Source organism: Sturnira hondurensis, unplaced genomic scaffold, assembly GCF_014824575.4.
Source record: "Sturnira hondurensis isolate 20B ecotype Veracruz unplaced genomic scaffold, ASM1482457v3 Scaffold0006413, whole genome shotgun sequence".
Lineage (NCBI taxonomy): Eukaryota > Metazoa > Chordata > Mammalia > Chiroptera > Phyllostomidae > Sturnira > Sturnira hondurensis.
This window is the reverse complement of record NW_028079044.1, coordinates 57,276,581-57,291,856: the sequence shown is the minus strand read 5'-3', so window position 1 is coordinate 57,291,856 and position 15,276 is coordinate 57,276,581. Positions and strand designations below refer to the sequence as shown.

At 51.7% G+C, this 15,276-nt stretch overlaps 1 protein-coding gene across 3 annotated transcripts in view; it reads left to right on the top strand.

Annotated features, from left to right (window-relative positions):
* MBOAT2 (membrane bound glycerophospholipid O-acyltransferase 2) overlaps window positions 1–15,276 on the top strand; it is a 66,862-nt gene that overhangs the window by 39,320 nt on the left and 12,266 nt on the right. The window contains exons 4-6 of one of the 3 annotated variants that reach the window (XM_037048681.1): window positions 2,341–2,436; window positions 11,207–11,262; window positions 12,499–12,553. In XM_037048681.1, the coding sequence (XP_036904576.1) occupies window positions 2,341–2,436; window positions 11,207–11,262; window positions 12,499–12,553 (207 nt within the window). Of the gene's footprint in view, window positions 1–2,340; window positions 2,437–9,651; window positions 9,854–11,206; window positions 11,263–12,498; window positions 12,554–15,276 lie in introns of those variants that run through there. The other 2 variants (XM_037048683.1, XM_037048682.1) reach the window with 2 other exon arrangements.

Here is a 15,276-nt window from a genome sequence, read left to right as displayed (position 1 = left end):
ACGGATCTGCAGCTCTGCGGGACGAGACCCTGGGGTCTTACCAGCCCCTCGTTAGCAGAGACGGTCGAGGCCTGCCCGTAAGGTTCTTCGAAGCTCTTTGTCAATCTGAGAGGTCCTGTCAAGGGGTGCCCTTCAGCCTTTCTGGGGTGTCATCCAGGCGTGCCCTGGACTTCACGTTCACCTTGTGTATGTTAAGAATATTTTGCTGGCTGGGAAGACATCCTGAGCCCTTTCTATTTTTTCGAAATATGGCTCAAAACCTGAACACTTTTCTTTTTCAGTTCCTCTCTCTCCGTACTTTGTCACATGCACGTGAAAGAAACCAGTTGCACTTTAACAGGAGGGTCTTGTTTTCCCCATTAGGGGAGCAGCGGGGCTGCCCAGTTTCTGCTGCCGCAGAACATGGGCACCTTCTCTCTGGCCTGCAGTTAGTTTCCTCACCCACCACCGTGGCGTTGTCACCGACAGTGCCCCCAGGCCTGTCCTGCCACCTGCCCTGAAGCTAGGGCTGCGGCTCCAGTTTTTGTTTGGATGGTGCCCTGGTGTCACCAGCTTCTGTTCTGACCGCATCTCTACACCAAACCTGAAATAAATGGGGGCATGATTTTCCTTACAGTTTTGTGGGTCAGGAATTGGGGAGAGGTTCAGCTGGAGAGACACCTCTCTCTCCTGTGACATCAGCTTCTTCACTCACGGATCTTAGGACTTGGCACTGCTGGGCGGCTCTCTCCCCCCACCTCCCTCTGTCCCTCCTCCTCTGGCTCATCCGCCCTCTGGAACCTCTGGAGGGGGGGCTCAGGGTAGTCACACCTCCCCGACAGCCACCTCCCAGAGGCAGGAAGTAGACACTGCCCGACAAATCATGGGCCATGCCTGGACGGGCGACGCGTTACTTCTGCCGCAGTCTGCTGGTCAGTGCAGTTAGGGGCCCCGTGAGGGTAAGGAAGCAGGGTTCCTGTCGGTGTGGGGGGGCTCAGGTTGTAGGAGAGCACACGAACTGGGCACCGTTGCTGCCGCGTCCTGGGAAAGTGCAGTCTGCCTTGTGACTTCCAGAAATTATTTTCAGTTTGACTTGTCAGCACTATGTGAGTGTGCACGCATGCTATTTCATCAGATACAGCCTTCAGGAATATAGTAACTTGTCAGACACCTGACCTAGGAAGGTTGTCTCACTTTCCTCTGCTCAGGAACGTTCAAGTAGATCAGAATTGCCTATTTGTCTAAAGTTTGAAAGAACTCTTTCATAAAACCACCTGGGTTGGTGTGGCTCAGTGAACTGAGCAGCAGCCTACAAACCAGAGGGTCGCTGGTTCAGTTCCCGGTCCGGGCACATGCCTGGGTTGCAGGCCAGGTCCCCAGTAGGGGACACATGAGAGACAGCCACACATTGATGTTTCTCTCCCTCTCTTTCTCCTTCCTCCCCCCTCTTTGAAAATAAATAAATAAAATATTTTAAAAAACACCTGAATTGCCTACATGGAAAGTGTCAGGTTTTAGCCCAATGTATTGTTTTTCCCCATTCATGTCTTCATTCATACATGTTTATAAAGTTACTTCCCCCCTTGAGCACGTTTGAACCACACCACTGCTTCAGCGCATTTGGGCTTTAGGTTGCGTGTGTAGTTCTTTGAGCCGCGGTGAAGGAATAGCCCCCTCTTCCGCTCCGACCGTTAACTGATCAGGTGGTCATCCATCGTTCTTGTTCATTTGCACCGCGGCTTTCACTTTGGGCAAGTTACATATTCTGGGATCTGTTTCTGGGTCTGTGGTCTCTTCTGTTGATGGGTAAATTCTCTTCCCCATGCTGTGTTTTTAATTATGGCGACTCTCTTCCGAGCATTTTAAGACTGAACACCACTGAATTTTCATGCCTAAACCTGTGAGTAAACACGCACGGACGCACACAAAGGACGTACGTATGCTCGCAGACTGTTGAGGACAAGTTTAGAAAATCCTAGTAAGAACTGGTTTAGTGTATGTTTTGTGTTGAATTCCGTTTTCTAGAAAGAAGGAACAACAAGCAGAACGAACCGCAGCACTCGCAGCTTCGTGCGTGCGTGTGGCTCTCAGGTGCAGGAGTCGGCGTGGCAGCCTCTCCGAAGGGGAGGGGACGTGGTAGACAAGCGGGTGCGTTTACCACCGGAGGTGGCGCAGAACCCAAGTAAACCGAAGCGGGAAGTGGTCGGGGGTTCTCACAATTTGTTGAAGAAAGCCCTGGTGGAGTAGATCTAGTAATAATGACATTTTGAACCATATCGAACAGTTAATAAATTACTTAAATGTGTTCTGTGACAAAATGACTCTTCATTTCCACTAATCTAGCCTATTTTTGTTTTCCAGATGTTGTTTTGTGTTTGCTTTGGGATACCTCATAGTGTGCCAGATTACTAGAGTTTATGTCTTTGATTACGGACAATATTCCGCTGATTTTTCAGGGTAAGATGAAACCTTCGATTCAGTAGCCTGTTTTTTTCTATTCTAACATGTTCATTAAAGGACAAACTATAGTTAAATTTAGTAGTTCGAATGAAAAGCTAGCACTAAACATTGTAGTTGAAAAGTCCTTTATGGATTTAGAAATTTCCTTCTTGTAAAGTGGCCTTTTGTAGTGTTACATAAGTCACAAAATTTACCTGTCCTTTTAAATTGCCTTAAAATATTCTAAATACATAGCAGTTGAATTTGTCACATGGCATTCCGTATTGAAAGCATTCCCTAATTCTGATAGAAATGTCTGCCGTCATTGGTGGTGGTGGCCAGTCGCCCCCCTGGAGCCCGCCCGCTCGCTGCCCGTTCTCGCTCTCTTTGCGCCCCATGTCCTCCTTGTACGGCCACTCGGCAGCTTCTGTGTGAGACCTGGCCACCTGTCCTTGCCTCTTCGCGCCCATGGGGCTTGCTCTGGACCAGAGGCCCTCGGGCCGGCGAGTCCGTCTGGAGTTCCTGGAGGAGACCCGTGAGCACGTGTTCGCTCCTTTGCCTCTCACTCTCATGGGATGCTCTTCGTTCTTACTGTCCCGTGTTCAGCGGGTGGTGGAAGTAACTCTGGCTCTGGTTTCTCTGAAGGGGATTCGGTCCCTCTCTGGCGCTCTCTGCGCGTCACAGGACTGCCTGCCTGCTTGCCTGCTGGGGGGTGAGCTTGCTCACCTCTGTGGAAAGGGGTGCGGCCAGCGACCCGGAGGGAAAGTGACCATGAACCTCTGCATTCACTGTGGCAAGGGCGCCCACTTCTCCGTTCAACAAGATATAACAGACCTACTTTTTAAGTCAGTCTGAGTTATCTGGACAGGATTAATAATGACCAGAAAACCCAATTTAAGGATAGCTAAAGAGGAAAAAAACCAAATCATGGCATCTATGAAAAAAATGTCCAACAGTAGAAGTGGACCAGAGGTGTATGAGCTTAGAGGGAAATCACTGCTGTGAAATGAGAAAATTTTATAAGATGAAGTGCCCTTTTGTCCTTAATGAAAGTAAAGTGGATTTTACTTTCATTAAACAGGTTTTAAAAATAAGCTTAGGTGAAAGGAGATTGCATTCAAAAGAACAAAAGCAAGCCAAAGCGAAACAGAGTAAATACACTAAAAAAACTAGATCGTCCCGTTGGCAGGATGTCGGCTAGAACCGAGAAACCCCCTGGAATTGAGGAAAGGACAGCGGGTGCTGGTGGTCCGGCTTAAAAGTAATGGCGTTCCTGGAGAAGATGGGCCGAGGGGCAGGGTCAGTAGACGCATCGGGCCACCACGAAAACCTTAACGAGCTGGAAGAAGTGACCCCGGCCCCAGGTCGTCATCATACTGGTGAAAGCAGGGACTGGCTGGGTGTATTTGAAGGGACCCCGTCACTCGGGACAGCTCACGCTCCGAGGTCAGTGACTGTCCTGGTCCAATCACCTCCGTGTTCCTGACGCCTCGCGCAGAGGGGCATGAGATAAACAGTCGGTGAGCCCACACTCGTGCTTCAGTGGGGCATGAGATAAACAGTCGGTGAGCCCACACTCGTGCTTCAGTAAAGAAGAAAGTAGGAAATTCAGTGAGAAAAGCGTGGAAGAATAACAGACACAACATAGGAAAACCTGAGCAGTGCGGGCAGAGCTGGCCTGTTGAGGGGTCCAGTCACAGCGGCAAGCGCTTGTGTGATGATTGCTAGGAACGAAATGAAGCGTTTCGTGTGAACTAGAAACAAAGAGGATGTCGTTGACTAATGCAGTTCATGCGTGTTGGTGGTAGAAATGTCAGCAATAGCGGCTGGTTGGACAGTGTTGTCAAATCGTGAGTCTCCACACGGACCCGGAGCTCTTTCATTTCCCTTACCTGCTACTCCAAACTCTTGTTCCTCCCTTGCCAGTGGGGGAGAGGCTCCCTGCTGTGAAAAAAATGACATGACTTCACCATCTATACGTAACAAGTGTCTGTTTCTCACTTATGTTACAGTCCACGGGGGAGGGGCCGTGCTCCACAGTCACTTAGGCAGCCGGGCCCCTTCCCTGTGGCGGCGCCTCCTCCACGGTCTGGGGGTCCCCCGACTGGGCTGCTGGGGGAGCCGGGCCGGAGCGTTCCCCTCACCTCGTCCGCTCACTCTGGGCGGGGAGACTGGTCACAGTTCTCCACTAGAGGGCAGTTTACATTGAGAGCAAAAGGCCTGTTCTTTTTTTTCTTAAACAGCTTTAATGACATGGATGTAAGTATTTGCTGAAATTTAAAATTGTACTTAAAATATTTAAAATTACATTTAAAGATTTGGTATGTGGGAGAGAAATAACGTAGCATTTTAAAGATGGGCAATCTGATATAAAATTCTAAGTTAATGTGTAATTTTTATCAGTTAGGAAAAAAACATTTGGCCATTACCAGTGAACTGATAAATATTAGAAACACATTAGCTGAGGGGACTGCCCAGCAGAACTAAGTCGAAGGACCCTCTTGCTCCCCTTTTCCTTTTTTAAATGGACACAGGACAGAGCAGAAGCCCTGGGGAGCCCGGCAACCCCGTTAATGACATCTGTAGGCATTTAGGAACTGAGTGTGTTGTTGCAGAGAAGATCCTAACTCGATACAATACCCATCCAAAGTGTTGGCTGCTGGAGAAGGTAGAATTGAGTAAAGTGACCCCCCCTTCGTGCTGAGGGGTCCTGTCCCCCAGAAACGATGCTCGAGAAGTGAAGCCAGGCTCTGTCTGAGAAAACCCAGGCAGTGCTTCCGTTCGGGGCAGTCTCCCCTGCACCAGGTGTGGGAGGGGTGTTGTGTGTGTTGGGGGGTGGGTTCAGGATACATTTTAGATGTTGGGTGGTTGAGGGGGACCCTGTCAATAAATAGAAGTTTGTTCTGCAGAAAGGTCGAAATGCGGAGGTGGTCGGCTTTCGGAAGGTAGATACGGAAGAGGTGGAAAGCAGCGGGGACATCCTTCAGCCGCCGTGATCCGTTAGAAAATACAGTAGAGACAGGGTCCTAGTCTCAAAAGCAATAAAACTGTGAAATCCCTAGAAATACACATAGAGAGAAACATGTGGGACCTCAGGGTAGGAACCTACTAAACTTGACCGTGGGACATGAAAGACCCATGGGGAGCCTCTTGTTCGCGCAGGCTCAAGTTGCCCAGAGGACACAGGCGTGGGTCTCTCCTGCAGTCTGATCTGCCTGCTCCCCACCCCGAGCCTTTTCCCGGGTGTCAGGTCCACTCACAGAGCAGTGTGGTGTGGTGATTTTTATCAGAAATACGCAGTGTTTTCTTCCTCAAGGCTCTAAAAAGCGGACAGCTAGCCTTCAAAGCCCTGCCCGGGGAGCGCCCTGCCCGCCTCCTCGCCCCCGCGCCCTCTGCCTCTTCAGGCGCCTGATGGTCGGTGGACACTTCTGTGTCCATGTCTTTGTGCTTCTGCCCGAGGCCCTGACTCCTGCTAGAGGCATCCTCCCCTCTGTTGCTCTGTTCGAAGTTCCCTCTCGGTTCTCTACACTTCTCTTCAAATTGCTCGTTCAGCTCTTCACACGTGCAGTCGTTCACATTCCCGCCCGTCAGCTGTTTGGGGAGAGAGCTGCTTCAGAGAGGGCCGGCGGCATGGCTGGTCCTGCCCCGGCTGAGCGGCGGGCCCAGCACTGGTTCAGTGCAAGTTTTGTTGAACATCTGTGTCTCGGATGCTGTTCAGGTGTCCTCCACGTTGCTCCTTTATTTAGTCTGTGCGGTGGCATTCTCATCCCCATTCTATAGCTACTCTGGGGAGGGAAAGCGAAGTAGCTTCCCAGCCTTCCCCCGCTGGTGCGCAGTAGGGTCAGGGCTCTCGGCCAGTCCTTGGACATGAGTTTGGCTCCTGTGCACCACGTCTCCCCTAGCCGTCTGACGGGCATCTCACACCAACCCCCTAAAACTGCACCCCTGCTTTGCTGCCCCTGCTCCTGCTGCCGTCCCTCTGGGCGGCTGCTCTGTCCAGAGCCTCAGGACATTGCGCCGCACACCTTGCATCGAGTCCACTCTCCTTATCCCAGAGCCCGTTGGCTCGACCTTCCAGGGGTGGCTAGACTGCCCTTGAGACCACCGGAGCTGTCCCTGTGCCCTTCTGCCTGCCTGTCCCCACCCAGCACCACACTCCTCTGCCGGAAACCCTTGCGTGTTGTCACAGCGTCCCCATAGAAGCCTACTCCGTCTGACCACCTGCTACCTGTCCTCACCTTTTCTTCCTGTTCTACTCACCTGCCCAGTCACTTCAGAGTCCCTCCAACCTGCCTGTCTCGCTCCTGCCTGAGGGCTCTTGCATTTATTGTTCTCTCCTGGGACATTCTGACCCCTGACCTCCATGTGGCTTGCTCCCTGACTATAAAAAGTTCTCTGTTCGCATGTCACCTTCTGGGCCAGGGCAATTCTCAGCCTTGTGCTGGCACTCCCATGAACCTCCCCCTCGGTCTCATTCTGCCCAGCACTCAGCAGCATCTGACACCTGATATATTTACCTGTTAATTGGTCTATTTTCTGTCTCTCTAATGCAGGATAAATTCCACAATAGTGAGAGCTCTGTCTTGCTCACGGCTGTGTCTGATGCACTGTAGGCGCTTACCGATTACTCGTGTTCTGAGTGAGGGAGGAAAGTGAATGAATGAGTGGGTGCGGCATGGGAGCCAGCAGCCTTGTCCGTGTTCTCTCACTGGGTGTGTATTGGTGGCCTTGTCCGTGGTCTCTCACTGTGTGTGTTCGTGGCTTTGTCCATGGTCTCTCACTGCATGCGTGTTCGTGGCCTTTTCCGTGATCTCTCACTGGGTGTATATTCGTGGCTTTGTCCATGATTACTCACTGCATGCGTGTTCGTGGCCTTTTCCGTGATCTCTCACTGGGTGTTCATTTGGCGTCAGGTAAGAGGCGTTTATCTGGGGTCACTGGGTTCTGTTGTTTAGAGATGGCAGTGGACAGGCCACAGCTCCCTCAGTTGCACGTAATTTGTCTCCTGGTGGCCTTTGACCTCGAAGGCTCTACTTGCTTTGCAGGTGAGTGTGCAGGTGTCGGAGTTAGCGTGAGGTAATGGAGCAGTGAGGCACAGGAATTGTGTTTAGCATTCATTCTCTATTAATGTTTAACTGCAGCTGAGGTTTGCTGTGTGAGAGAACTTAAATCCTATTGTTCTCATTCTGCATAGAAAAAATGAAGGCGCGGCATGTAAATGTAGAACTTTTGCATCTCTTTTTTTTTTAAATTTCAAGAAGTCTAGAGTCTTAGTTTTTTATATCAGAAAGGTGTTTTTTAATATTACCTGAAACTGTCTCATCACTGTGAACAGTTAGACCCGTTTTTTCCGCATGCCCAGCAGAGTGCCAGTGGCAGAGATAGCTGTCCTTCCGCTTGATCTTCGTGTCGTCATGTAGAAGGGACAGTGGCTCTATCCGAGGCCCTGACCTCACTCGGAGGAGACTCTGAAGCCACCTGCTTCCTCTCCCTCCTCCAACTCCGGTCTCCCCTCTAGGGAAAGACGAGGTCTTTCTGATCCACAGAAACCTGTCTCAGACTTGTTCCTGGGAAGTGACTCACTCGCACCTGAGGCCTCCCTAGATACACAGTCCGCAGGTGGCAGGACGTCAGTGCGGTGTAAGGGAGTAATTGTTGGTCACTCTGATCGGCTCTGGAATGGGTGTTCATGAGCACAGTGTAGCGCAGAGAAAATCGCTGCAGGTAATCTCTGTTACAGTGGGAATGTTTCCACCTGGAAGGGTTTTCTTTGCACAGTGCGTTTTGCTATGACGGACTGAGGTGTGTCCTGCCCTCCCCATCCCTCTTCTGTCCCCTGGTCACACTCACGTCTGTGACGGGCTCGCCTGCCCAGTTTCCCCTCTGGCTCACGTTTCTGAGGGCTCATTGACCTTTCTGTCCCTTGCCGAACGTTTCCTGCCGTGCTCTTTACTGCTGTTCACAGCGTGCTCCTCCTCGTCACTCCTTAAGTGATGGCGTCTCCTGGGGTTGTGCTTCACGCTCGCTGCCCCGGCCCCCCCACCCCCCGACGGGCCGGGCCAGAGGCTGTGCAGCCTCCACTCACTGGTGCTCAGGGCTGACGGTCGCCAGCAGAGGAAACACAGAGGGCGGGGGTGGGGACTGCGGGCCGTCAGCACGTGGAGCCGTGTGCGTGCCAGGTGCTGCAGGCGCTGCTCCTGCTGGGACCGGAAAGTAGACACCCGGTCATAAAACAGTAGGGTAAATGCTTTCTAGTAGAGATGGGAATGGACAGGAGGGAGGGGGTGTAATTGACGTGCAGAAGGAGTCGTAGATGTTGGCACTTAGAAGACTCAGTTTATTTGGTATTTGAAAAACATTTAAAGCCCTGGCTGGTGTAGCTCAGTGGACTGAGCGAGGGCCTGCGAACCAGACGATCGTGGTTCGATTCCCAGTCAGGGCACATGCAGGCCAGTTCCCGGCAGGGGCCAGTTCCCAGCAGGAGATGCATGAGAAGCAACCATACATTGATGCTTCTCTTCCTCCCTCCTTTCCTTCCCCTCTAAAGATAAATAAATAAAATATTTAAAAAACATTTAGCACCGATCCCATGCCAGGCCCTGTGCTGGGTGCTGGGGATTCAGCGGTGAGAAAGCGCGATAGCGCCTCACTTCACGGCTTTGGAACAGCCTCTGTGGTCCCATCGATGGCATTGCCCCAGACGTGGAAATCTGGGAAGGAAGCAGGCTGATGTGGACAGAGGGCAGGGCGCGTGCTTGTGGACAGAGGGCATGCACGCAGAATGCCCCGGCCACTTTCCGGACTTCTCACACTGGGGGTCGGGGGTGTGGGGCGAGGCAGGCTCACTGTCGGCACATGAAACATGGGGTTTGTTCCTGTGTTGTTGACTCTTCATTGTATCATTTTCCATATGAACGTATGGACATGTGTAGTGGGGTAAAGCTGTTTTTGCCTCCCTAGTAGGTAGTATGTCACTAAGTTGGTAACAGATTTCATAATTATTTTGCCAGTTGTTACTATGTTTTAAGATGACAGGGACATTAGAATTTAGAACTGAAGGGTATTTTATCATTCATCGGTGAACTGAACAATGAAGAGAATCAGGCAGAGTGAGAAGTCGCCTCATTCCTCCCAGGGAAATGGGAAGCATAGGGTTGTTTTGTAATCCTCAAAGGCACGTGGAGTTCCTTGCAAAGCTGCCCTGTGCCTGGGTGTCCGGAGCGTCCTGGCAGACGGGCCGGCGGAAGCGCAGTTTCCTAAGCAGGAGCTGTGTGAACAGACAGCTGCCCCGTGGGGGCCGGGGCAGGGACTTCCTGGGGGATGACCGTCTCCCTGCCACACAACACTGTCAGTGCCCAGGCTGTCCTGAGGCCTGGCCTCGAGAGGATGAGACATAAATCCTGGGCAGGTCTGGGCATCTAATTGCCAGTGGGAGGTATGTTTCAAATGAACCCTTAATGGGGTGGTGAACACTGTGAAAAGTCATGGGCTTTCTTTGCGTGGTTAGGGGTTAGTGGACCTTGGGTCCTGCTGGAAGCGTCCGAACTTAGAAAACACCCCTGGGTTCAGACAGGCCGTACGTCCGTGGCTACTCGTGCTGTACAGGGTTAACACGTTAAAAATACCATTGTGCTCTATTGGTCCACAACTGTGTCCATTAACCCTCCCTGCCTCTGTAGCCCGGCCGGTCTCAGCATTAGGTCGGGGGGTCAGCGAGGCCCAAGAACCAGAGGTCAAGTACCAGGTTCAGGGATTTTGTGGCGTGGACCAAATGTCTCAGGGGGTAATTTGGACGGATCAGTGTCCTGCAAGGGCTTGAAGATGCTGGTGTTTCGCTGCAGGGGTCAGTGGACCCTGGCCAGCCCGGCGCTCTGAGCTGTGGGGGCGAGCGGGGCCGGCGGGCCGGCTGGGGTCTGCGCCTCCCCCCGCCCGGCTGCCCTCTCCCGAGGTGCGTGCGGGGGTGGCCATGCACAGGCAGAGGGCTCACACTCTCCCTGCACGCTTCCTTGAAATTCCAGAGACGGAAACGCAGAACTCGGGGCTCGTTGTGCCTCGGTGCTTGTATGTACGCTGACAGTTAAAGGGTAGAAATGTGTCCTGGTCGTTTTCTCATGCAGCTTTAAAATGTCTTCCTTTCTAAGTGATCCATTCAGTCAGAGATAATAAGATATGCAAAAATAATGCTAATTACTTGTGACGTGGTTTGGAGGTTGTCTTTTCCCAAAGGTGTGCCCCGGTTTGTGGGCTTTAGGGGCTGTCTGTGGGAGGAGGGGTGTCCTTGGCACCCCGCTGCCCCCGGGGTGCCGGGCTCCTGGAGCAGGGAGATGGGCGCAGGTCCTGTTCCTTTCTCCCCTGTTTCCGTCGTCCTGTCTGCTCCACATTTCTTACCCAGACTCCTCTAGTGCTGTGCCTGTTCCCCCTTTCCCAGCAGCTTGCTTTCCGCCTTGACGCACAGCACCAGGGCAGAGGGCAGCGGAGGCTTTTAGACAGTGCGGAGGCAGAGCTGGTGGCACAGTCTGTCCCCTCTGGCCCCTTTGCCCCCCTGTTCCCAGCACAGTGAGGCTGGGCCACAGCCCTGCTCCCCGGGATCTCGGGCCCTGCATGAGCTTTCCCTTCTGCTCTGACATCGAGGCCCGGCCCCCCTCTCCTGTGCCACCGCCCACCCAGGTCTCCTCCAGGTTACCTCGGCCCAGGGCTCTGTCACTGTGTAAGCAGACTGAACTGTTTCCCTGCACCGTAACTCTTGTGTTAACTGTGCTCTTTCGAAACATTTGTCATTTCGCCACAGCCCGATGATGATAATCACCCAGAAGATCACTAGTTTGGCTTACGAAATCCATGACGGTAAGAATCTAGAAATGAACTTTGCATCACTGAAAGAACGCGTACTCAATTCATCTTTTGCTTAAGATGCCACCATAACTTTCTGCTCTCTATCGAGGTAAGGCAGGGGAGAATAAACACTGAACTCTGCTTAGGGCTATTAGAGTGTTCATTTTCTTCCATATTTTATCTTAGTTTTGCATCCCATTAGGGGACAAAGTAAGATAGTGTGATCCACTCATGACCCACATCAGTGGCAATTTAGGATGTAAAGGAGATAGATATTTAGTCTAAAGGCTTATTGATTTCTGCTTCACCTCTGCGTTATGTTTTTATTAAAATCAGATTGTTTCCCCCTGCCTTCCGTCCCTTGTTAGAAACACACACATGTGTTTTCACACAAGAATGTAGAGATCCGTGGTTTACATCTCCAGCGAGCGGGCAGGTTTTGCCCCGGGGTGTGCATGACCCGTCCTGAGCCCTCTGCCGGGGCAGACACACAGCTGTTTTTCAAGTGTGGTGGTTTGCATTTTCGTTTAGTCTCTACATTGGGTTTAGGATCTAGGAAGCTGATGTGTAATCGTAATACTGCCCTTCTGTTTGGGGGAAAGGCGTTCGGGTGAAGAGAGTAGAGAGTACAGCTCGCACTGGCGGGAGTCCTGTCGTGTGGGAAGTCATTCCTCCTGTAATGCTGACGCTGGTCATTTAGATCATCCAATACAGAAACCTTTTAATACCCTTGTAAAAAGTTACAGCATTTACTGCTTTTTAAAAAAGATTTTATTTATTTTTAGAGAAAGGGGAAGGGAGAAAGAAGAGAGGGAGAGAAACATCAGTGTATGGTTGCCTCTCACACCCCCTACTGGGGACCTGGCCTGCAATGTGCCCCCAACTGGGAACCAAACTAGGCGGCACTCAGCCCACTGAGCCACACCAGCAAGGGTGCGTTTACTGTTAAATGTGCTTGCCGTGGGGAATTTCTCAACTTAATACCGATTTCTGCAAGGAAGAGTCAGATCAGCCCCCTGATGTGTTACCCATCGCACACAGACCTGGCCCTGCGGGGTTCCACGGTAGCCGTTGACGTGACTGATAAGCGTGTGCCGTGGCGAGCAGGAAAGGAGCCGAGTGTTCTGAACAGTTACGCCCAAATTGGGAGGACAGTGTGGATTTCAAATGAGAAAAGTGTGTGTGGGAGAAGCAGTTTTTTCTTCGGAGAAACCACGGTTGGTAACAGTACCTGTCTTTATTTCTCAGGCATGTTTCGAAAGGATGAAGACCTGACTCCGTCGCAGAGATACTTAGCTGTGAGGTGCGTGTTTTTCACTGTGTCCTGCTGGGTTCGTGCCACCTCTGCCTGGGACACGCAGTGCTCACGGGGCAAGGCTGATTATCACCAACTTCCTGCAGGGGCTTGGTGAAACCAAAGCTCCGCCCTCTGCGCACTCCCCACCACCAAGGCTTGCTAGCCCAAGCTGAGCATCCCAGCTAAGCTCCCAGAGCACCTTGAATATATGGGCACACAGTATGCACCTTCTGTGTACCATGAGGCTCTCCGCCAAACTGTCAGTCTCCATTTGAGACTCCCGAAGACAGGAAGACCCTGTAGCCCTTCCACCTGCCCTGCATTGATGTGGTAACGGCAACACTGTTCAGAGGCCAGCGATCTGAGGCCAGTGCTGGGCGAGAGACCGTGTGCTGACGCAGCATGTGGACAGACATGTTTTCAAACAAGGAGGAGCCCGCTGGATACTCTCATTTTTATTTGAGGACTTTATTCAGGGATGGGCTTCTGCTGCATTTATTATAGGCACTCGGTTGATTAATTTAAGGAATAGCTTACCTGCCTTAAACATCTTGCTTAGTAAGTCTAATTAGAGATCAGATGCGTGTTGACATAAAGAAAAACTGCTGAAGTACCTTGTTTCCTGGAAACCTAGAGCTAGCAGGGGCATGGCCGCCAGACCAATGTGCTGACGTTGGTGACGGTGGACAGACCTGTCCCTAGTGTTCCCTTTTGACCCCGGGGGGGCATGTCCTGGGAATCCCTCATATTTTCCCCACCTCTGAAGTTTCCTCGTTTGACACTCTCTATAGCCAGTCTCTACCTGTCAGTAAGTACCCACGAGAACACACTTAGTTGATGAGAAGGAAATCTGACCTGGGTTCAGTGACCTTCAGGAGGCCTTGGTCCCTCCCAGTCACCAGGCATCGGCAGGTACTCGGGTCCCGTTTCATCCTTGGCTCTCATGTGGCCGCCTGGCAATACTGAAACCTAGTTAAAGTCAGCTTTCCATCTGAACAGCAGAAGAAAGCTGAGTGGGAAAACACACAGGCTTGCTGGCTGGGCTCATTTTGAATTTGTTATCCCAAATTTAAAATTACGGAACCATTTGTTACTAGTGACTTAGGGCAAAAACGTAGGCACACTCCCTTTTTCTCACTGCAAATCCACTTCAGCAAATCTGGTTAACTATGCCTGTAAAATTGACCTCTAATTCTACCGTGACATTGGACCCTCTGAACCTGAGCTCTCACCGTTGCCATGGAGATCCCCCAGCCAGCCCTGCATCCTTTTCTTTGTTGTCTGCTGTGATAGCCCCCCACTGGGTTCCGTCTCCTCTCCTGCCCTACTCCATGGGCAGAGGTCCTTTTAGGGTGCCCCGAATTAGCTCACCCTGTCCCCTAACACAAACCCTCCAGGGGCTCCTCTGGGAATTGAGAATAAACTGAGAAACTTCTGCCCATGGCCCACAAGGCCTGGGAAGAGCCCGTAGCCACCACTCGGTCCGCCGGCCACTCCCCAGACCCCTTGCTTCGACAGATCAGAACCGCTCCTTCCTTCCTGCTGTCCCCTCGGCCCGGCCTGCTCTGTTTCTCCTGGTGGTGTGTGCCACGTCTTACAGGATACGTTTATTTTGACCGCTCCTGTCCTTACCCAAATGCAAGCTCTGTGGGGGCAGAACTGTATCTTGTTTATCATTTTGTCTTTGTCCCTATTTAGCGTTGTGACGGATGTGACGGATGTGACAGATGTCTTCTGTTGTCACAAGAGGAGGGGGCGGTGCTGCTGGCATTTAATGAGTGGAAGCCTGGGGCACTGCTGAACGTCGTCCGTGCACAGGATGGTCCCCATGGCAAAGGGTTCCTGTTAAAACCACCAGTAACGCTGAGATGGAGGAGCCCTAACCTGGGACCACACATAGTTGACATGAAATATGTAGCTGATGTCAAATAAGAAAAGGAGAGACTGAATCTTTCATTTAGTGCCATAAATGAAGTGTGTGTCATTATACTTTGGTTCTCGTTTTAATGGCGAATTTTATAGTGTCCTACTAGTCTCTAAAATGACTTGTTTGATAGGACAGCTGAGCCAGAGGTGACACGCTGCAGCTGCATTAAACAGGGGCTCTGGGGTCACGTCTGCTGTGGACATTGACCTCACCAGGTGTGAGCCCTCAGGAGGGGACACTGAAGGTTTGAAACTTTGAAATGTAGGAGAGTAATTATGAAGAAACCTAAAAAGTTCTGGTTCAGTGGTGCCTTAGGTGGTGTCAGGTAGACAGGAGGCGCTGTCTTCTCTCTGATTGTTTTTACAAAAGGACACATCTGAGGGGCCTTGTCTCCCTCTCTCAGCCGCACAGGGCGTTTGTGCTTCTTCAGGGGACGCCTTCTCGTGTCAGGGAGACAGGAGGGCTGGGCGCACATCCCAGAGGCCTGCTCGCCATGCCCAGGAGTTGTTCTTCCCTTTGTGACAGTTTGTCTCGGATCACAGCAGCAGCGGTGAATGGAGCTGAATTTACACATTGAAAACACCCACTCCTAATCCATTTACATGACAATGTGCCTGGTCCACGTCGTCTCCTGTGTTACTAACCGGTCTGTACCTGGTTACCTGCACGGAGAACAAAAATGCGTGGTAGACTCTAGACACCGTGTGCCGTTTGGACTGGTGTCAAAGCAGTGGACTCAGCCGTGTTGGGAGACATCCTTGGTTTCCCCTCTCACACCCCGCGTCCCATCCACCCGAAACCC